This window comes from Antedon bifida, chromosome 5 (assembly GCF_963402885.1).
Source record: "Antedon bifida chromosome 5, ecAntBifi1.1, whole genome shotgun sequence".
In the NCBI taxonomy this organism is placed as follows: domain Eukaryota; kingdom Metazoa; phylum Echinodermata; class Crinoidea; order Comatulida; family Antedonidae; genus Antedon; species Antedon bifida.
The window spans coordinates 21277887-21300455 of record NC_136230.1 but is presented as its reverse complement, the minus strand read 5'-3'; the positions used below and the strand labels follow the sequence as shown (position 1 = coordinate 21300455).

The 22569-nt window shown below is 31.6% G+C and overlaps 3 protein-coding genes across 4 annotated transcripts; 2 read left to right on the top strand and 1 right to left on the bottom strand.

The window, feature by feature from the left end:
* Positions 1-120: 120 nt before the first annotated feature.
* LOC144843585 (eukaryotic translation initiation factor 4E type 2-like) lies at positions 121-20252 on the bottom strand. Of its 2 annotated transcripts, XM_078700431.1 has the most exons (8): positions 20131-20252; positions 17887-17968; positions 16516-16653; positions 16098-16202; positions 15799-15951; positions 14174-14310; positions 13458-13513; positions 121-130 (listed from the first exon to the last, which is right to left on the bottom strand). In XM_078700431.1, the coding sequence occupies exons 1-7, from the start codon at positions 20157-20159 to the stop codon at positions 13471-13473; spliced, it is 687 nt and encodes a 228-aa protein (XP_078556557.1). In that variant the 5' UTR covers positions 20160-20252; the 3' UTR covers positions 121-130; positions 13458-13470. The 2 variants fall into 2 exon arrangements, with proteins under 2 accessions (XP_078556557.1, XP_078556556.1); XM_078700430.1 differs by lacking the exon at positions 121-130 and having other exon boundaries at positions 13205-13513.
* Positions 3131-6740, top strand: LOC144842199 (E3 ubiquitin-protein ligase TRIM71-like). Its single transcript, XM_078698603.1, has 2 exons — positions 3131-3398; positions 4243-6740. Exons 1-2 carry the CDS (start codon positions 3312-3314, stop codon positions 6022-6024), a joined length of 1869 nt encoding a protein of 622 aa, XP_078554729.1. The 5' UTR covers positions 3131-3311; the 3' UTR covers positions 6025-6740.
* LOC144843582 (phospholipid scramblase 2-like) lies at positions 7891-12593 on the top strand. Its single transcript, XM_078700425.1, has 7 exons — positions 7891-8153; positions 9961-10035; positions 10155-10347; positions 10705-10816; positions 11085-11184; positions 11428-11486; positions 12164-12593. The coding sequence occupies exons 1-7, from the start codon at positions 7985-7987 to the stop codon at positions 12188-12190; spliced, it is 735 nt and encodes a 244-aa protein (XP_078556551.1). The 5' UTR covers positions 7891-7984; the 3' UTR covers positions 12191-12593.
* Positions 20253-22569: the final 2317 nt, after the last annotated feature.

Here is a 22569-nt window from a genome sequence, read left to right as displayed (position 1 = left end):
GCTGACTTTACTAGTTTTGCCAGAATTGACTTGACACAATATGATAGTAATACACAATATGCATTTTATTATTTTACAGATTATGAATTTTTTTAACACGTCTTTAAGACTAATGGAAATGCGCCATCATCGGTTATACGCCGTTTTTCTACACACTCGCCAGTTCTCTGCGCATTGCGATGTCGCAAGAACATAAATTGTTTTGGAATTATTTACGATTACAGAACAAAAAGTTGTGAAGAATTTTGCCGAAATAATTTTCCAAATATTAATCCAGATTTAAGAATTAAGTACTACATGGCAGTCCGATAAACCTTTGGAATACAATCCCAGAAACACCGCTTCAAGTCAGTTTTAAACTTTCTATATGTCTGTAGTGATGAATATTGAATATTTAGTGGTAGATGTAATAAATACATAATAATAAAGTGAAATAAAATAAGTAATGATATAATTGAAATGATATACATACATACACATATTATTAGGTACAGTAAAACAAAAGTTTACATATTATTAGGTATAGTAAAACAATAGTTTACATATTATTAGGTATAGTAAACAATAGTTTACATATTATTAGGTATAGTAAACAATAGAGTTTACATATTATTAGGTATAGTAAACAATAGTTTACATATTATTAGGTATAGTAAACAATAGAGTTTACATATTATTAGGTACAGTAAAACAAAAGTTTACATATTATTAGGTATAGTAAACAATAGAGTTTACATATTATTAGGTATAGTAAACAATAGAGTTTACATATTATTAGGTATAGTAAACAATAGTTTACATATTATTAGGTACAGTAAAACAAAAAAGCATTGATAACGATCTTTTATTGTAAATTATAACATATTGTTCTTTTTTTTCTATTTAGTTAGATAAGATACTAATGAGATTTTTTATTTTTTTTTATTTTTTTTTTTTATTTTCATTTATAATTGTAATAAATTAAGTGTTTACTATTATTTGTGTACTACTATATTATTTTGTTGCACATCCCTTGTGGATAGTGCCTCTGTTAAAAAAGAGATACAATAAAGTTATTATTATTAGTACACCTAATTGTGATCCTTCAACTGTTATAAAACAAATAGGCCGAATGTTTGTATTCGTTGAATGGAGAGAATATTTCATTCGAGGAAAAATTGTCTGCTCTATTTTCAACTCGGCTCCGCCTTGTTAAAAATATAGAGCAGTCCATTTTGCAACTCGTGAAATATTTTCACCCTTCACCTCATAAAAATTCATTATTTGTATATTATTTAATGTTACTATATTATGTACAGTAGCCTATATAGTTTAACATATTGTACTATTTTGTATTTATCACTTCACTATTGATATTATCATTGTAATTATATGCTATTGATATAATGCCCTAGTATATACACACGAGTATCCTAATTACTGCATGAATACAACAATTGTGCTGCTTTTACATAAAACATATTGAATGTTAATTGCTTTGCTATAAAAAACATTAAAGATGTATTGTCCCCCAAAAACATAAAAAATGAAGATTAATAAAATATGAGTTTGATTAGGTCATTTTGTAGTTTTAACAAAGTTAATCACTTCCATGGAAAAAAACCCGAAATATAATGTTTTCACTTATAAAATAACAAAATAAACGATTAAATTCAACCAAAAACCCATTGGCTGGCAGCCAATTTGACTATTTTTTGCTTTAAATTACAGTTTTTTCAGGTAAATAATTTTTTTTCCGGCCCAATTTTTGGTCAAAGTGAAATAACTATTTTGTGACATTAAAATGGGATATTCAGCAAAAAACATTTTACAAATTATTTTTTCTGGGGGACAATACATCTTTAAGATTAAAGATCTGTCCCTCAAAAACATGAAAATGAAGTTTAATAAAATCAAACTTTGAATAGGCCATTGTGCAGTTGCAATAAAGTTTTTCACTTTCGTAGAAAAAAGGAGAAAACACACAAATAATGATTTCACTTAAAAATTAAAACATTGTCTGAAAGACAATTTTAGTATTTTTGGTTTATCGAGGAAATACGCTAATCCAATTCAGGGGAATAATATATCCTAAGATTATATTTTTTTATTGATATTTCTAGTATGATTATCATTTATTATTTAAATTACAAGTACTTGATACACAGCACCCTCTATTTCTCTGTCTATGAATGAATTACTGATGCTGAGGTGAATGGTGAAGAATTATAGTGATGAATTAAAAATGGGTAATATTTATTTGATATAAGATTAATATTGCTATCAAAGAAAAAATGAAAACTTATGATCGATTTTACTGTATGCATGAAAGCTATACAATAAACAGAGATATAATAGAAGCATGAGATATATAACGTATAATATCGTGGAGAGACGTTGTCAAATGCACTTATCAACGTAGTCGTAGTAGCAAGGCCTTAATGGCTGAATGGGTTCATGTTTTATTGAACATGTTTTCATAAGAAAACATAAAAATACACCAGAATCACACTGTGTAATGTAATGACTATTACACTCGAACTGAAATCCCACTTACGTGACATTTCCGATCCTCGTCATAGCCTGGTGGATGTCAGATTTACTGGAAATTGAGTCATGTGACCGGGGTGTAAAATTGACAAATCACATGACTTAATTAATTTCTTGGTTAAGGTCCACCCCCTGTTTCTTACTTACTTACTTACTTACTCCCTGGAAATATATTGCGTTAGTGTCATTTGTCTTAATAACATCATGTTTATTTTCAATGCTGTGGACCCAGATGAGCTGTTGTTTTGTTTGTTCACTGACGCTAGTTTTGGGAGCCTCTGACATATATGGCTCCTCGGTCATGCAGATCTACAGTACCGTTTCTAATAATGAATGTTGCTTTATGTTAATATAATGTAATGATAATGTAAAGATTAACGGCCATGTGATTTAAAAGTCTAGTCATAAAAATATAGCATCATTAATTTTCAATGGATACCGCTAGGCAAATACGTTAACAGAAAGTACATTTTGTATACTTCCTCCTTTCAGTTGTGTGGTATTTACTTTAGACTAAACCATTTTAATTTAGTCAATCAGGCGTAGTTTACTTGAGTAACTATTGTAATTTTACGATACAAACAAATACAATTCTGAAACGCAACTGCTAACATAGATTTTATAACCAGATAAAATGCACAGTTGATATTTGTACTTTTAAAAAGGTATTTAGTTGCACATACACTCGAGGAAGCTACACTTTTTTAAGAATAGCGTTAACGCATAGTTTGTTATACGTTACGTTAAGTATAACATAGGGTAGGACTATAATAGAAGGTAAAATGCAAGGAATGGAGGGATTTCGAATGAAGGCGGAAATACTTCAGTGCGGGCAATGTCGTGTTGCGTTAAAGAACAGTAAAGACAAGGTAATTGTTCCAGGATTGCTTATGTTTGTACTTGTTTACCTTTTCATTAGTTGTCCTACAGTGATATTTTCTCTTATTATTTATTTATGTTTTTTTTTATTTCGGTTGTTAAAGAATGTAAATAAAATTAATTATTTTATTAAGGAATTTGCGTATAGTATGTTTTCATGTATTACTGAATAATTGAAATTAAAATAAAACGCCTGAATCACGCAGAAATAGAGTCGGGTAAATTGTCCCCAATTGCAATTAATTCTACAAGTCTTAAGCTGACAATACCTCAATTTCAATTACATTAGGTTCCTCATTAGAAGGAAATTGTTATAATCAGGTTAAGAACATGGCAAAGGAAATACCATGTAACTAGTTCTATACCAAAATGTAAAAGTTGGTCATCTTATCTAGTCTTATTAGCCGATTCTAGTACGATCTTGCGGATAACGGCACAGGTTCAACCACAGCACCTATATTAAACCTAACCTACGGACAGATAGACAGACAGACAGACATACAGATGCTTCTGAAATTAAAGTGAACCGAAGAAAAGAAAAAGAAATTATTACAATTATGCACTATTAATAAAAAATTCTTTTTATAGAAATTCTCCATCAAGAAACAATGGACCATAATTATGTGGTTCCTTTTCTTTTTCATATTATCAGTAGACCCTATTAACTTTATGACATAGATTGTACTATTACCTCCGAGTGATTTATATTAGTCTATTGTTGTTTATATTATTTGCTGTTTATATTTGAATTGTTACTGAAAGTTACAATACATATTTAAATATAGTATTATATAAGCATGAAGTATTTTATACCAACATTACCTTTTTTTTCAGTTGCCAAAATTTCTTAAATGCCTTCATGCGTTTTGTGGTGAATGCATTACTAAGATAATTTCCGACAACCCAAGATGTCCAATATGTAAAGTATCGTCTTACATTCGAAGCGATTCAACAATCAATGATCTACCAAGCATCAACTTTCTCAAGAACATTGAACAATTTGAAAACATTAAGCAACAAATTCATCAAAAAAAAGTAAAAGAATGTCAAAATTGTTCCGATGGGAATCAAGCAACGCATTTGTGTACAGGCCAGAATATGCCTTTGTTTTTTTGCAATGAATGTGTTCATATTTACAACAACTTTAACAAAAATGGAGTAAAGATGTTTATATCATTGCAAAACATACGAGACGATCATATCTTACCGCATGTGCGATACTCTGATGATAAGCCTTGTCAGAAGCATGGCGAAGATGTTACGAGATTTTGTGATGATTGTTTAGCTTCTTGTTGTCCAAGATGTGATCATTCAGGACACAATTTAGTGTCTTTAAAGGACGAAGCTGATGCAATTCGCCGGCGTATTCGTGAAAAGGTTCAAGACGCGGAAACAAGTATAGGAATTTTGCAAAGAAGAATGAAACATGTCAGACTTGAAACAGAACGTCTATATGAGTCTTCGAAGGCTACAGCACAAAATGTCAATATTTTTTTTGATAAACTCAAAGAAAGTCTTGATATGCGTAAGAAAACATTGTTGAGTGAAGTTTCCAAAATTACTTATGAAAAATCAACAAAACTAAAAGCAGAAGAGGAGAACACTGAAGCCGAACTCAATGATATAATACCAATGACAGAGGTTCTGAGCGCAACCAGTATGTTCAGCAATGACCGTGATCTTATGGGAATAGCCGAGAGTCTGAAAACAAGATCAAAGGACTATATTTCCACCAGATTAAGGGAAGAACCTGACGTAAATGGTACAATTTCATTCGGATTTGGAGAATTCACAGATATAAACGGCCCATTGCAGTCCAAACTCGTTGAAGAAATGTTCAACCAGATTCCGATGGCAGTAGAAAAGTTGGGTGAAATCAGGTCTAAAGAAACTACAACCGTGGCTTCAGAAACAACATTTCGAATTCGAGAAAAGGGATCTGGATTAGAGATTATTATAGATGCTTATACGAAAAACCAACAGCCATGTAAGCAGGGTGGCGACTCATTCAGCATTGAAATAAAAGATCCAAATTGTCAGATTTTCAAACCACGATTAGAAGATTTAAACACAGGTTCTTACGTTACACATTTCATCCCAAGTGTAAAAGGCAAATACACAATGAGCATTAATATCCAGGGAAAGCCAATCAAAAAGTCACCTTACACATTCACTATGGAGGATCCAGTTGAAGATTCAAAATATGCTCCTCCAAATGACGAACCAGACTATGTTCCTAGAAGAGATCCTCCACCACCACCAGTACCTAGTTCACCTCGACCACCAATACAGCGGCCTAATAGTGGTGGAGGATATATCACAATGAATAGTATCAAACGTCCACACCGTCAAAGGTCAAACACAGTCAATTCTATGGTGCCTAAAAACCATTCACAAGATGTTGATAGATTTGATATAGAGTGTTATGTTGGAACTCGTAGAGGAAGTAGACGTGGATCAGATGTTTATATGACAATCGATAGCCTCGGACTTGACGTGAAAGAAAAAGATGAAAAGAAACTTGCAGCAGTTTATGAACAGGGAGTTGGAGCAATGAATGGAACATTTAAACAATCTAAGTCCAGCATTTTTCGATGGAAAAACCTTATTAAATAAAGATGTATATTGCAAAATACATGCCATTTTTTGTACATTATTTGATAGTGCATGATTTGTAGTGGTAAATTAGCTTTGTAAAAATATTGCCAGGTTGTATACAGTTAATAATGAAATTTAACTGATCCAAGAATTACTGTAATTATTCAATTCTTTTAGTACTTACCTACTATAGATTATAGATCAAAACCTCGTACCTTTATTTTTTTTAATGAAATTTGTACCAAATATGTTGTCCGTACAGTGCGAATTTTAAATGGTACATATACCAGGTTTTGAAACCAAAGAGTGAATTGCTAGAAAACGTCGCCAAAACTGTGGCAAAACCTCGTATGCTATGTCATTAAACAATTTTATATTTATAACCAGAATTTAATTCATTAATTTAGTATTATTTATACTTTACTGTAATAATGTGGACATTTTTCCATTCATTAAAACGTCCTGTATGTACGTTTTGAATAATGTCGTTAATCTTCCAAAACACTTTACTTATTTCATTTATACATACATTATATATAATATATATATAAAAAACCGATGCAGTGGTTACATAAAACTAAAATAAATAAGATTCTGTAATATGGTTTCAGCAGCAACTACAAATACTAATAACAATGATGAAGGAATAATTGAGTAAATAAACCACGAGTTTATAGTCTATATACAAGAACAAAACAAAAACCTTTGATTTTAGCCTTAGGGTTAATGTGATTATGGAGATGTAAATGTAATGTTGATTTTTTAAACATTGTGTAAATACTCAAAACAATAAAAAAAAACTGAATGTGGCACTAGTAGGAGAATAAATAATTATTTTGTAAGTAAATCGAGTCTATGAATCCTATCATGTATATAAACATAGACCTATGTGTATCAACAGTTTAGTTATTGTTTCCATTTTATTATTTTGTGTAACAGGACATTTACTGTATATTCAAATAGAAATGTCTGAACATTAAATTGATAGATATACATTTAGCTGCAGATCTAAACTTCAAATCATCCAATATTTATTGTTATATAACACCTAAATAAATTCCTGTCATTTGATTGGACGATTGTGGGTCACATGGCGTGCAATAGTACGCACTGTTAAATGATGTTTAATAGTATTGTTTTTGTACGAAAAAAACTTTAAAATATTCCATCACCTATGTTGTACTTTTGCCGCGAATGAATGTTCTGACTGGTTTCGCGATGGAAGTATATTTTTGAAGAGATATATATGCCATACTAATTTAGATCAAAAATGCATTTAAATTAGCTTTAGATCGTTTGTAAGATTTTGATTAATTAATGGGAACATCTCTACAAGACGTGGAATTGTTGGAAAAACATAATTAGCCTAGATGAGTTCCAGTTCCTGTCAAAGTTTCGTATGGTATTGCTGCCTTTCAGCCTAGCTAGCCTAGCTAGGCTTGTTAGTATGTGTGTTGATAAAATCCATATATTAATATATTATTAAAACCAAATATTACTGTTTTAATCAATGTGAATCAAATGTAGGCCTTGGCTAGGCCCTACCTTTTATTTTATTCAAATTACAGGAATCTATGTAGATTTTATAAAACAAATAATGAATTTTTTATATTCGTGTAATGGTACAAATAATGACATTTGGTGAATAATGAAAGGTTATATATCAACACGGCTTCGCCTCATTGAAATATAACCTTTCATTATTCACCTCATGCCATTATTTGTACCATTACACTCATAAACATCCATTATTTGTATTATTAATGTCGTATTTTTACGATAAGCCTCGATATTACTAATACGACCGCGACCTTGGTAAAGAAAAAGAAGACGATGATGTGTATAGCACCCTCAAGTTGCTGATTCTTATCACAAAGACAAGGAGATAGCAAAGATAAGACGGAACAGCTAAAATGCTTCACATAATGTTTAGTTTGATAATTTCAAATTAAATACCATTTCCAAAAAAGCAACAAATATGACTTCTCGTCCTGTTACCAAGCAACCGCGTTCAAAAACTGCATCGTCTTTCGAACTAACATGGGTCAGATCGCCTGTTGAAAGAACCAAGGAGGGGATACCATCTGAACTAATGGTACTTTCAGATCTGAATATGGTGATCATACGTCAAACAATAGACACTATTGGTAAGTTGAGTTTAAATGATTACAATTATTATGTTGTCAATATTAGTCATGTCATTATCATAATTGTTATTATTCATTCATTACCGGTATTATTGTTATTTTTAAATTTATTAGTGTTTGTCTATTTTGAGAGAAATTTTGCAGTTCAAATTATTTTGTTCCGTAATTTATCACTACTAAATCTTTAAGTGAATTATTTCCTTATAACAATTTTTTTCCCCTGAAAAAATTAATTAAAACAATTTTTTGATGAATATATCATTTTAATGTCACATAATAGTTATTCAATTTGACCAAAAATTGGATATGTCAGACGATAGGTTTTTGGTTAGGTTTGTCTATTTGTAAGTGGAAATCATTATTTGTGTAAAAACTGCAAAAGTTTGATTTATTAATTTTAATTTTGTGGAGACAATTTTTTTTTTAAATAAAATTATAAATTTATTTATAAATGTATTTATTTCGATACCACGAACAGGAAGAACATACAAACAAAAGCGTTTTTACGCGAGTGGCAGCAAGGAATAGCCCTAAGAAGGGGATGAAACCCACCCAAGTCCCCTTACATCTTGAATGGTCCACAGTAGGCACTGTAATATAGTAGTATCATCAATAGTTTAATACGTTCACAAATTGTGATACAGGGTGTATGATATCATAGATGTTATTAGAAGCGAATGATATTTTATCTTTAGCATGTATTGCGCAAATTTCAAAGAAAACAATAATATATGCATATTAAGTTTCGAAATTGACGTTATATATTTTCTCATAGACGTTTAAGTAGGCCTGTGTATTTGGTCTGGCATTCATGGAGGATTATCGGTATACTGGCATTCTTCTACCTACGATACGAAACATTTCATTCAATTCCATTCAACCATATTGATAGTAAACAAACCGTAACACGTAATCAAATAGAAGCAAAGACGGTGACTACAATGGGTTGCTAATATTAGAATGGCCATAGTTAGTTAGTGGGGTTCAGTGTGTCGTAGTATACTCATCGACCTATAAATTAGATTTAATCGAATTTATAGGTCCATTGTATACTGAAGTATTTGGCTGTTACCGGAAACGAAAGCTTTTAGAAGAATGGAGTAAAGTTTATACCTTTAGGCCTATTATATATCGAATGTTTTAAAGAAACCTGCAACAATTGTTTCTGCACAAGTAGTATAAAATAACTATTATTTTTAAGGACAATGGTATACGTACAGTATATAAATATGGCACGGTAACACGTTAAAAATGAGTTAGTTTCTTTAAAGGGGTTTGATAATGTAGCTTCATTGTAGAAAACAAACTACCTAAACATAACCAACACATAGCTTTCACCATAATAAGAGGAAGTTTGATTCCAAATTGATGTAAATAAATAAAGATTATAACTGTAATCATTAAGTAGAAAGTATAGACATATAGGCCTATAGTGTAATTTTATTGAAACCTCTCTTTTGCATCATTGGTCCACTTCAACGTGTCTAATGAAACAAATAATGAACCGTGGCCTACTGTATGAGCAAACACTAAGGAACCATACAAAACGCTTACATACCGTCGTGTAGATTACAGTTTCGAATGTGTTATTTTATCATAAAAAAAAGAAAACAATCTCAAAGAACCAATCAATATTTTTAATGTGACTTAATTTTCGAAAAAAAGGACAATAAATGGCACGGGTCTCAATTGCACCGAAACCCCAACTCTCATACAACATTTTATTTTAAATCTAAAAATAGAAATAAACTAATGACAAGCAAGTAGTATTTGAGTTATTGTAATAATGAAAATTGTTTTGTTTTAGGCTCCGGGTGTAACCAGGACAATGAATACAGAATCATGAATGACACAAAAAAACAAGTATTCTTTGCCACAGAAGGTAATGTTTTATTATTAATGATAAAGAAGTCGGCCTAGTTATAAGTCATTTAAATCCAATCTGGCCCGAAGCTGTCTCATTGATACTGTATAACAATTTTAGTTTTAACTTTACGATAGAAACATCATGTTGCTGCAGATGTGTTTGCGGTCCAGCGCGGTCATTTAATATGTATTTGCAAAACAAGAGTGGTCAGGAGATAGCGCGGTTCGTGCGACCGGTTCGTTGTGATGGATGCTGCTGCCCTTGTTGTATGATGCGCCTTATGGTCCAGACACCAGACGGTGAAGTTCTTGGTTACGTTAAACAAAAGTAAGATTAATTTGTAACGACCATACCTACTGTAGCATTTTTCTGCTTGACATAACCAACAACATCGTGATCATTAACAACATTACTTAGATTATTATTATTAATTAGACTTTGTCGAATAATCAACATCGATATAACGAACATCATGATTAACAATATCATGATCAGTATTACAATCTAGATAACGAACATAATGGATATCCATATCGCAACCATCTATATCCCAGCCATCTATATTAAATCTAGATAAGGAACATCATGAATATCAACATTATCATTATCATCTTTATACAGGTATAATATAAATATAATCTGAGTTCGTGAAGAAAAAACTTATTTCTGTTTACGTTGTAATAGGTGGAAAATATTTGGCGCAAAGGTTATTGTGGAATCGGCTGAAGGAAAGCCAGTGTTGGAGATTGTCACGTCTTGTTGTCCCTGTCGATGTTTTCGTGATATGGAATTTAAGGTACCGTACACAACGGATTGGATACTAATCAATTTATGGTTTACATCTCCCGCAAACAACAAATACTATTCTCTAATAAGAAGTACCATATCCCTAGAAAGAACTTATTTTTCTGCAATTCATCGACATTGTAAGAAAATAGGTATACATTACTATGACAAACTACTTTTTCTATTGTTCAGTTTTGTATCGATAGAACAGCTCACATTGAGATCATATCTACCTATACAGTAAGGTTTTAATGAGTTTATTATGTATTAATATGTAGGTGATTGCTTTGGGAACTGAGAACGAGGGAACTATAAGAAAACAATGGAGAGGCAAAGAAGACACACTGAATGTAGACCACGAACAGTTTGTGATACATTGTAAATACCTTATGAACAATACAGTCATGTATATTAATTTCTTTTGTAGATATAAGTACAACGAAATAAATAATAACAAAAATAAATAGTTCTTCAATAAAACGGTGTGCTTTTAAACTCAATATTAGTAACGGTACTCTCGAATTTGCTACACGAATCCGAATCATCCTAGTGATGTTGTTTACAATAGAGTAACTGATTACCAATTTTCATTTCTTTTTTCCAATAATTTTTGTTTTATAGTTCCATCGAGTCTCGACGTCATAGAGAAGACGTTACTTATTGGAGCAGGATTCCTCATGGTATGTATAGATTTATCGTCACCGTCTTAATGCCTTTTTGATTTGCGACGATCTAAGACATACAATGTCATGTTAATTGATTTTGCGCATGCGTTGGGAATTGGTGGCGAGGTTAAGGCAGGGACGTCGTTTACCGAACCTAAATAGCCCAATAATGTCGGCATGTGTTGGAGGCCAACTCGCCCTAGTTCTGGTGGTGCAACAAGTCTTCTCTGATAAGGATTATAAACCGTAGGTCCAGTGTAGGCCTACATAGTTTGTGTTCACTTTAAAGAACCCAGCTCATCATGGCTCACAAAAAATCCCCCCTGTATCAGAGGAATACCACCTATCTGAGAGGAAAATAAGGAAAGTGATTAATTTAATATTGGTAATCCTTGGCCACATGCATGAAGACTTAAAATAAATAACAAATACAAGTTTTACACTGATTATATGATGATAGCTGGAAAGAAAAACCACAGTAAAATGGCGCTCCACAAGCTATCCAGACAAATTTTTTTTTAAATTTCCATCTAATGTCACATTCATTGTTTATGTTTTTGAAAGACAATACTGTACATCTTTAAGGCCAACTTACAATATCATAGTTTTGATAGTGGCCAACCAAAAAATTGTGGTAACATATTTTATTGTGACCGTAGGTTTTCCAGTAATATTGATTTTTTTATTTTTAGGATTTTATGTTTTTTGAGATGACATGAGGATAGGATATTGCTGATGGGTTTACAGGAAGGGATTATCAAGAGCATGAATAGGTCTACCATTATACTGTACATAAGAAGTAATGCTTTTAGAAAACAAAAAATTTAAAATATCAATTATACATGTTATATCTGCTAGTATATTATAGTTTCATAAATATACGAAAATAAGTAATTAAGTTGTTTTAGTCTTAGCTAAAATAACAATACACACATGCTGTTGGCTCGGTTGGTAGTTATTAAATAATTAATATTCTTGTATTGAGATTACTTGTTCTTTCCCTTTGATCATATAAAATCATTTACATTTTTTAAAGAAGGGGGGGGGGGGCGGAGAGAGGGTGAATTGTATTGTCGAACAACGATATGATCAGTATGTACCATAATATATGTTATTATAAAACGATGTGTGATTTTTCACTAGAGCCACAGACTATAAGAAATAAAAACAGTTTTCAGTCTTCATATGTTTATTGTGTAATTAATATAACTGAATATTATTTGAAAAATATACATAATAGTTGGCAGCATTTTGGCAAAAGACCTGCTATAACATTATTATACGAAAAATTGGTTGGTTCACAAAATAAAGAATGAAAACAATAGATTAATAATACCGATATAATGTAAATATAATAGTGAGAATAACTGTTATTCATCTATAATTAAGTACTGTAAAAAAAGGGGATACACTGTACATGGTCCTTAAATTACCTATTTTTAAATGAAGGTATAAGACACCCACTGCAGGATTAAAATGAAATGTAGTTTACATGGAATATTACAGTACCAAGCTCTACTGTATATTACAGTACCAAGCTCTACTGTATATTACAGTACCAAGCTCTACTGTATATTACAGTACCAAGCACTACTGTATATTACAGTACCAAGCTCTACTGTATATTACAGTACCAAGCTCTACTGTATATTAATTACAGTACCAAGCTCTACTGTATATTACAGTACCAAGCTCTACTGTATATTACAGTACCAAGCTCTACTGTATATTACAGTACCAAGCTCTACTGTATATTACAGTACCAAGCTCTACTGTATATTTAAAAACGTTCAATAAAATTCTAAATACTGTTTAATACTCTGTTTCTTTACACTGGAACATTTATATTTCATGCCATGGCTTTTATCAATTGCAAAGCTTTATATAGAAAAGAATAATAGACAACCAATGTATCTAAACAGCTTAACCATGGAGCTTACTTTATAGGTCCATGGTTTAACTACATTGTTGTATGATCTGCATCAAAATATTCCCATGATCACCTCATAAACACATCTGTGTTTCTGAAACTTGATTGATCTCTGCAAGTAAAAATAGTAATAATATTAATGACAAGACACTTCAAAATGGACTGAGAATTTGAATTGTAATTAATTAAAGGTCTGATGTAATACACGCAAAACAGTATTGATTATTTGATGGTAAAATAATGCATAGAGCGATATTGGGCGTGGTATTTTAATTTTGGCCTATATTGAAGATACAGAACTATCAATGCATGTTTGTATAATTATACTGTACAGAGTGCATCAAACTTATTGCCGAATCTCTAGAGGCTAACCATTCAGTCTTCATTGTTTGTGAAGGTAAAAATCATGGGAGAGCTGGAGATAGAGTTGAGCTTTGTTTTCGTCAGAAGAATCGGTCAAAATGTTGATATGTCTATTTAACTGATCCAATTTTGGCAACTTAAATAGGCCGCATATCAGCGGCCATTCAAGTGCAGGGTTGGTTTTTTTGGAAATTAGTCGGCTACATAGGCTGACTGTCTGCCCCCTCATTTCAAACGCCCAGAGCATGTCTACACGGCCGAAATTCAGCTATTCAATTGTCAATGTGATAAACACCGTGTGATGTCATCCTTCCAATTCCCAGGGAACACTGAACTCAAAACATTTTGACTAATTAAAAGAGAAGGAAAATATACTGAAATAAAAATCAACAGAGTTTACTGTACTAACTTGATGCTGTCTGTATGAGCTTTGTATTCCATTATGGTACTTAGAGGAAGATTTAGGACTCGTTTTAATGTGTCTCGTATTCGTGCTGTTATGGTTCGATCACTTGCTGTTCTATTCCAAATAGATATTATGTCCTCCTACAAAAAAATATAACAAACATATAAAATAATAATCATATGCAAACATTCTACATCATGCTTATAATATTTACATACTATCACATATTTAAATTCTGCTTTCTAGGCAATCTATCTAAAAAAAACAGCCCAAAGTGACACCAATTGCAAACAATTATTTTTCTTTTTTAAATGGTCACACATGATGAGATCAAAATTTAAGCATCACACCTCTCATTCCAATGAAATTAGCTTGAATATGCAAATTAGGGTGAAATTAGCTTAAATATGCAAATTAGGGTGAAATTATCTTAAATATGCAAATTAGGGTGAAATTAGCTTAAATATGCAAATTAGGGTGAAATTAGCTTGAATATGCAAATTAGGGTGAAATTAGCTTAAATATGCAAATTAGGGTAAAATTACAGGTTACCATCTCAAAAACTACAAGTCAGAGAAAGTTGATTTTTTTTCACTGATTAATTCAGAATGTATATAATATTTATATTTGTTTTATTGAAACATTTTACGAAAAAATGACCGGAAGTAAAACATTTGACCCTCGACCCCATTTCTCAATGTTTGCATACATAATGTGACTAAAATGTCTGTAGAGACTTTGTTTTGTGCTTTAATGACTCAGATACACACACCTCTAAATGCAAATTAATAGTACAGTTAATTGAAATATGCAAATAAGGGGGTGAGATTACAGTTGTCCCATATCTTGAAAACCATTAATGCTAGATAGTTTATTTTTTACACCTGTATTCAGAATGCACATATTTCTATTTCTATCTAATGAAACATTTTACAAAAAAAAATGACCAACTCACTCCTGTATCACTCACCTCGAAAGTATGAAAATTAGTAAGTACAAGTCACATGAAATATGCAAATTAGGGGGTGAAATTGCAGGTTCCCAATCGAAAACCGCTAAGGCAAGAGAGTTGATTTTTTCAAGAACTACCAATTACTGTATTTCCAACAGTCAGCAATTGTAAGATAATCAACATTAACGTGAGCCAACATGGATGGCTGAGAGATTAAACCTCATCATCCTGTGCTGACCATCAAATACTACACCTAGATTTCTGATTGATTTTGATTGGTGTATCGTGACATTATCAATTGTAAGAAAAACATCAGTAAATAATTTTGTAAAATAATTTGTGCATTCAATGAAAAAATTTTGCCTTCTTCATTAAGACAAAGCAAGTCTGAGCCATTCAATTCAAGCACACAGACCAGGCTCAGATGGGTTCTTAGGATTAAAACTTAGACATGACTGTTGTCTGCATATAGATATGGTATATTCATGGTGTGACTGAAGTAAGAAACTTTACAAAAATGAATAGCTATCTTTTTGCATACAGATCATGTACAAATCCATTGCAGTTCAGTTTTACTATTGCTCAATTGTCTGAGAAAGAAATGGTAACAAATTTGAGGAAATAAGTGTTTAAAATGCTGTAAGTTAATATTCAGCAGGAAATAACTTGAACAAACCGCAAATCGTATTGACACAACTGCTCCACAGATTTCATCACCAACCATGAACTGTTCACCCAGCATTGCCAGAATAAGGTTTTCCCACAGTCTTGAGGCAAGACCTTTCCGTAATCGAACAATCCATTTGCCCCCTGTTTTATTTGCATCATCCTATGGGAAAGAAAGTGTTAATAGTATTATTAAAAAATGGTGAGTGCTTTTCATTCTTTATGTGAAAATTGTGCTTTAAAGATAAAAAAAATATACTATTTCAGCCATAATGTAGGCCTATATTATAGCTTAATAAGTATTTGTACCTCCCACATCGGTTTTATTCCTTGCTTGAAGAGGTGGTAGTCACTACTACTAGTAAGATCACAAGGTCGAGTTAAAAAACTGTAAAATGACCAAAACTGTTCAACCTGAAAAATGATAAAATCATTATTAAATTATACTTGATTGTGTTCAAAGAATATTTTCAATTCTTAAAAACACAAAGTTAATATTTCAAAGTGGCTTGATAAGTAGGATTTTGAGACAACATGGGAATTAGTTAGTTAGTTAGTTAGGCTATTATATGTCATTGCTGCTAAAGAACAAAATAAATGTAGAAAATTAAATAAATCTTGTATGTTTGACCAACATTAACGTTGGACCATGTTTTAAATTTAAAAAAAATAGATTTAACTTTTTACAGTAATTAAAATACTAAGACATTTAAAGTGCAGTACTTACTGATGCAAATGATGCCACCATTTTTATATTATCTTCATAATTTGAGGAGGATGCTTTGTTGCCAGGACTTCGTCTTGAGAACCACAAAGTATAAACAAACTGGAGTTTATGGTCACCTGCATTTATCTTTGGTTTCGTCTATAAGAAAATATTTTAGAGAACTCTTTTGTCTTTGTTCATTTTTGTTATTGGATCAAAGGAACTTCATATGTTTAGGTTGTATTTGTGAAAAAAGTTTCAATAAATGTTTTGCACAAGGACCAGAATTACAAATATTTTAAAACTGAAGAATTCAGAGAATTCTATGGTTATACAATTCCAGAATGAGTAACAATTGATGATCAAAATGATGTTTTGAAATACATTAGTAATAGGTGTTTTACATTTAATTTTGTATGTATTATACAGAAATGCTAACAAACTTTTATGTAGTATGCAAACTGTAAAATGAGTTACCAAACAAAAAATAATATAACTTTAATTTTTTTATATGATGTAAGCAAAATATAGGGGATACATTTCACCAAATGTTTTCATTCAAAAGGTCAAATTGAATAGAATAGCTTATTAAACATCATTAAAATATATAATATAACATATACTCCATAACTCTAAAATGTAAAGATGGAGAAGCATTCTATACTTAAGTTTAGAGTTTACAATTTGTCTTTTTCTGTTTATAAGTTTATTAATATGGATGATATTTCCGAAATAAAAAGAAATTGAATTGAATATATTATAATGTAAAATTTAAATAGCTTTCACCAACATCAACCTAATCGGTTCACACGTTACTGAGATCCGGTCACTTAATTGTAACACATTGCACCAATTTTGTACGAGATTTAAAATGTTGGGGTTTTTTCAAATTGACCCAAAAACCAAATTTGAAGAAAATAAGGTTTCAAATGTCATTTTTTTGATGATTTTTTACATGACCATGAAATGACCATATAGGTGTTTGTTAAGATTACTTTATTAGATGTATGACTTCTGTTCTCTTTTCAATTCTATTGATTAGATTCATTATCTTGAGTTTTAACATTTATTTAATTATCCAACCAACATTATACAGAAAATGAATAGTATTTTAATGCTTTTGGTGACAATTTTAAATCCAATTGAGATTACAATGTGTAATAAATGTAAAAAATGATGTACCAAATTTAAAAATACATACTTTGTTTACGTAAACCATTATTTTGAGAATTAGCTTTTTTTAAAAAATTGTACATTAATTTATAAAATAAAAAATATATGATTGCAGTAGGAAAATCATATTTTGAAATTTACTGCCACTGCTACTGTTTACTGTATATCAGAATATACAGTACTGTCACTGATTAATGATATTAAATATCAGCTACTTACAAGACTTTGTTGCTTTTTCACCTGATCCTCTTTTTTATCTTTGGTATTTTCATTTTCTTCTCCATTATTTTCATCATCGAGTCTTCAAAAAAAGAAGAAAAACACAGGCATGACTAGGGTATTATGCTAGATTCCAGATAAAGATGTTGAGACACTTCAAATCAAAATTGTTTTTAATTATAAATGTTTAGTGATTGAGGTATACATTTTAAATGTTTTTCTGACATTGTGATATCAGAAATGGCCAGTCGACAATTGAAACACAATTAAATATATGGAATGCTCATGGAATGATGGGTGTGCTACAATGTGTGTGTGATCATTTGGTCACCAGTTATTTCAGCCACCAGTTATGAAGGTCTAAATTCATAACTTTTTACTCACTAGGCCTATCATCTGATATCAGCCGATATGCACTGTAATGTAACCCTATATTTCACTGTAGGACTTGTAATGAATTGTTTCCAAATTAAAGACAAAATAATCAAAGTGTGTTCAAGTTAATTTATTTCAAAATAAGTTTTTTCATTCAAGTAGATTGTGTGGGGATATGCAGGTATGTTCATGTATTGAGGTATTTTGTAAATATATGCATAGATAATAGATTGTAAAAAAAAATGTTGTGGTAGTGGTGGTGGGGTGGGGACGATTATAGTGGTTTTGTTTTGTGGGTGGGTGAGGCATATTTTGGGATTGAGTATGCATGTATTGTATAGTAATAGTATGTTTGTAGTTATAGATTGGATTCATTAAATTAAAAGACAATTTGTAATCAGGGGTGGGCGTGTGGCAGGGGAGTGGCAGGAAAGAGGGTGTGGCGTGGAAGTGTTTTTGGATTGTGGTGTTGTAATGTACTACCTGTAGGAGGTGGGGAGTGGTTGAAAGGGTCAGGGAGGGCAAGAGAATAGTTGTTAAAAAGGGATATGGTTCTATTTGTTGATCTAAGAAGAGGTAGATTGGAAGATTGATACTATAGTTTGGAAAGAGAACAAAATCTTATAATAACTTTTAAAAATTTTTTAATAATTGTGTCACTTATTGCCACACTTCATTTCATTGTTTACCTCCGCCAAGGAGGTATATGTAGTCGATCGCGTGTGTCTGTTTGTTTGTTTGTCTGTCTGTTTGTTAGCAGGATTACTCAAAAAGTTATTGCAAGATGAAAATGAAAATGCAGATAGATATGTGGTCAAGGACCACTCCATTAAATTTTGGAAGCAATCCAGACCACAGTCCCAATTCTGAACCACTTTTTAGTATTATTTTCAGACCTACTAGTGTTAAAAGATAGGAGACAATTTTAAAAAGCCAGCGAGCAGTCTTAAAGTAACAAGTAAACTGAAATCGCATTTTCTCGAGTAACTACTTGTCCAAAAAACTTCATTTTTGTACAAGAGGCAAGAGTTATAATTTGTAATTTTATTTAAAACATAATTTGATTTAATGTACAGGTGTTTTGATACGAGTAGTTTTAAAAAACAATCAATTTTTAAAATTTTTTTTTAATTAAAAAATATGTCTTTTATTCACCATTGTCTTTATCCATTATCGTCTTTACCCACCATTTCCTAGAGGGATGTTTTTTTTAGGTTTAGAGGACCGAAGGCCTGATCGTTTCAGTGTTATAGTGTCTATCAGAATCTGTTACAATGTGCAGTTGAGTTCCGGTGCCGAAATCATAACCACAGGTTTTTTAAATTTCCAAATAGGTTTTTTTTAAAAAAACCTATTTCTTTTCAAATTCACCGTTTGTTTTTGCCGTTGCTGTTCTATTGTTATTAGTCGAAACTGAAACTATTGTTAGTTGAAAGGCTGGTTACATAACCATTACACCAAATTCACATACACATGGTTGTAGTGAAATTAGCCTACTAATACTATAATACTAATACTATAAATCACACACAGAATAGCCCCAAAAAAGGTAGCTTAATTAATCAATCAATCTTCTAGGCCTAGCTAGTAGGCAAGGGACAAAAGATCATTTTAGTGCCTCCAATTTCGGTTCCACTTTCTTTAGCCTAGGCCTGCCTACCACCTTCCTATCCGGCATGGCACGGCTATCATAAAAAAAAATAGACCTAGGCTAGTTAGGCTTACAGTCTAGGCTAGTACACTCTCTAGCTAGCGGAGCCCCTCACAAGTCACTAACACTAGGCTAGTAACAGTACACTACAGCCTAGCTAGCTAGCTAGCTAGCCCCACTTTACATAATTAAGCTGAATATAAAGATAATTTACTTACGTATCGAATCTGTTTTGTGTTTTACTCATATTGCCAAGGTTATTTTAGACTAAAAATATACAAAAATTATAAAATTGCACTTAAAATTATTGAATTACTTTTCTAAACGTGTTCGTCGAGTACTTCTTATATATCATCAACGTAAAATTTAAATACGCCCTCTATAATATGCTCAACACTCCATAATAATATAATCGGATAAAAGTGCTTGGTGGCGATAGTCATTTTAGTTTTTTATTTATTTTCGGACCGCGCGCGTGTGAAGGTATAGTATACATAAAGATCAAATTAAATATATTCATAAAACATAGGAGTAAATTGTGGGGAATAAGTATATTCAATTACATCGAGAGAACTGATGATAAGAGCTTTTGTTTGAAATCGAATGCCGAGTTGTTGAGTAAGCTGCCAGGACTTTATGTATACTGTGCGCTATCTGTGTCCGTTAGAGGACCCTGGGATACTTCTGCCCATGTTACGTTTCAAGCCGTCTAAAACGTCTTCCTTCTTACGGCTCACTGTGTCGCGGAATAATGTATTAATTATACCAATTAGGATGGTATTTATTTGAAACGCCCGGAACACCTCCCTAATAAAACATATATATAATTTAACGTATGCCTCTAATAAGCACTTTAAATTAGCTCCGCCTTCCCGCATCCACACTATAAAGGGCCCTACCAAACAATAAACATTATACGTAAAACGCTATTAATAATCTAAGACACTGTGAAACAGGTTAGTGAGTAGGTTTAGTTTTACGAATATCAAGCATTTCAATAATGGTAACCGACCGAAAACGCCCAGGCCAGAATGTCCTTCTAAAACCTTTTTACCCGAGTCATTATCATTCCGAGAACCATCGTCTACCCTTCCTAGAGGGGGGAGCGAGCGAAGCGAGCTCACCCTCTAGTACTTAAAATTAACACTCTATTCACGGTACTACTTTATTAATGAACCAAAGTTTAATCTTCTTTATGATTATTTGATAAGTTTTGTAAAAGATATATGTGGAATACATTACTTTTAGTTTTTTAATTCTTTTACTTTTAATTGATTTACAGAATTTTGGAATGCTAGTACTTTGTTGCTTATAATCTGGAAATGCCTGTGGTCCACTTTTTGTTTAGAGGATTAACTATTTTACAATCTTCTGGTCATTTGGTATCTGTTTTAGCCATTAATCAATTAGCTTTAATTCCTGTTTTAGTAATTAAGTGTATTTTCTTTGTTTCCATAATAATTAAACTACTGTAAATGCAAATGATCAGGAAGACCATTCGCAGTTAGAGCCTTAAGTGAGCAACATCAATCAAGCAATTTCTTATACTTATTTTGTACCTGTGTTTGAGTCTTTTGTGTTTTGCACGTTGTATAATAGTAGCGGTTACCTATTCACGAGATATTTGTGGCATGTGATTATGAAATAAATGATTAATATTATAAAGGATGCATTACCGATTGGTTTGTGCCGCTGTTGCAAAATCGTCAATCCAAATAAAGTTATTACTATCATTTACAGGTTGGGGCTACGTTGCAATAATTGGGATTTGCTTTAAATCTATTATTATTAAGCGAATAAATTAATTCATTGTATTGTTTGATGTGTCCTCTATAACTTGTTTTGTTTTCTCGTCGTATAAACCTGATCTAGGCCTACATCCGATTTTAAGATCAAGAGGCAATTTTTGGTTCGTAATATTCACCTAGCTTGGAAGTTAAAGTTGACAGGTTTACCTATTTTTAAATCATTTATTTTATCTATCATGTTAAATTAGTTCTATACAAATTCGAACCAATAATTACTGTGAATTGAAGCGAATTTGAAAAATAGTAACGAACTTATATATCATCTAAAAAATGTTGGGATGGTTACTTTCAAGTGTTGAAATTGACGGACTTATTGTTTTACCGCGAGTACGGAGAAATGTAATACATATTCATCGTTAAGGCTACCACATAGGCCTAAATAATCTAGGCACATCGTGAGGGCAATTGTTGCCTATAAAATAGAATTGATTAAATAATATTACTATACTAGTTTCTTTTTAAAGCCTGTTTACCAATGACACTAACGCTAATTATTATTATTGCTGCATTGCAGCTAAATTTCAACAATGAAAACTGTCAAGCTAGAGAAAGTATTACAAAAACTTTAAAATGAATGAATTTTATGTATATTATCGAATGCAAAACCAACTGTACGTACGATTCTACTTAAAATGTTGGGATGGTTACTTTCAAGTGTTGAAATTGACGGACTTATTGTTTTACCGCGAGTACGGAGAAATGTAATACATACTCATCGCTAAATAATCTAGGCACACCGTGATATCGTGACACTAACGCTAATTATTATTATTGCAGCTAAATTTTCAACAATGAAAACTGTCAAGCTAGAGAAAGTATTACAAAAACTTTAAAATGAATGAATTGTAT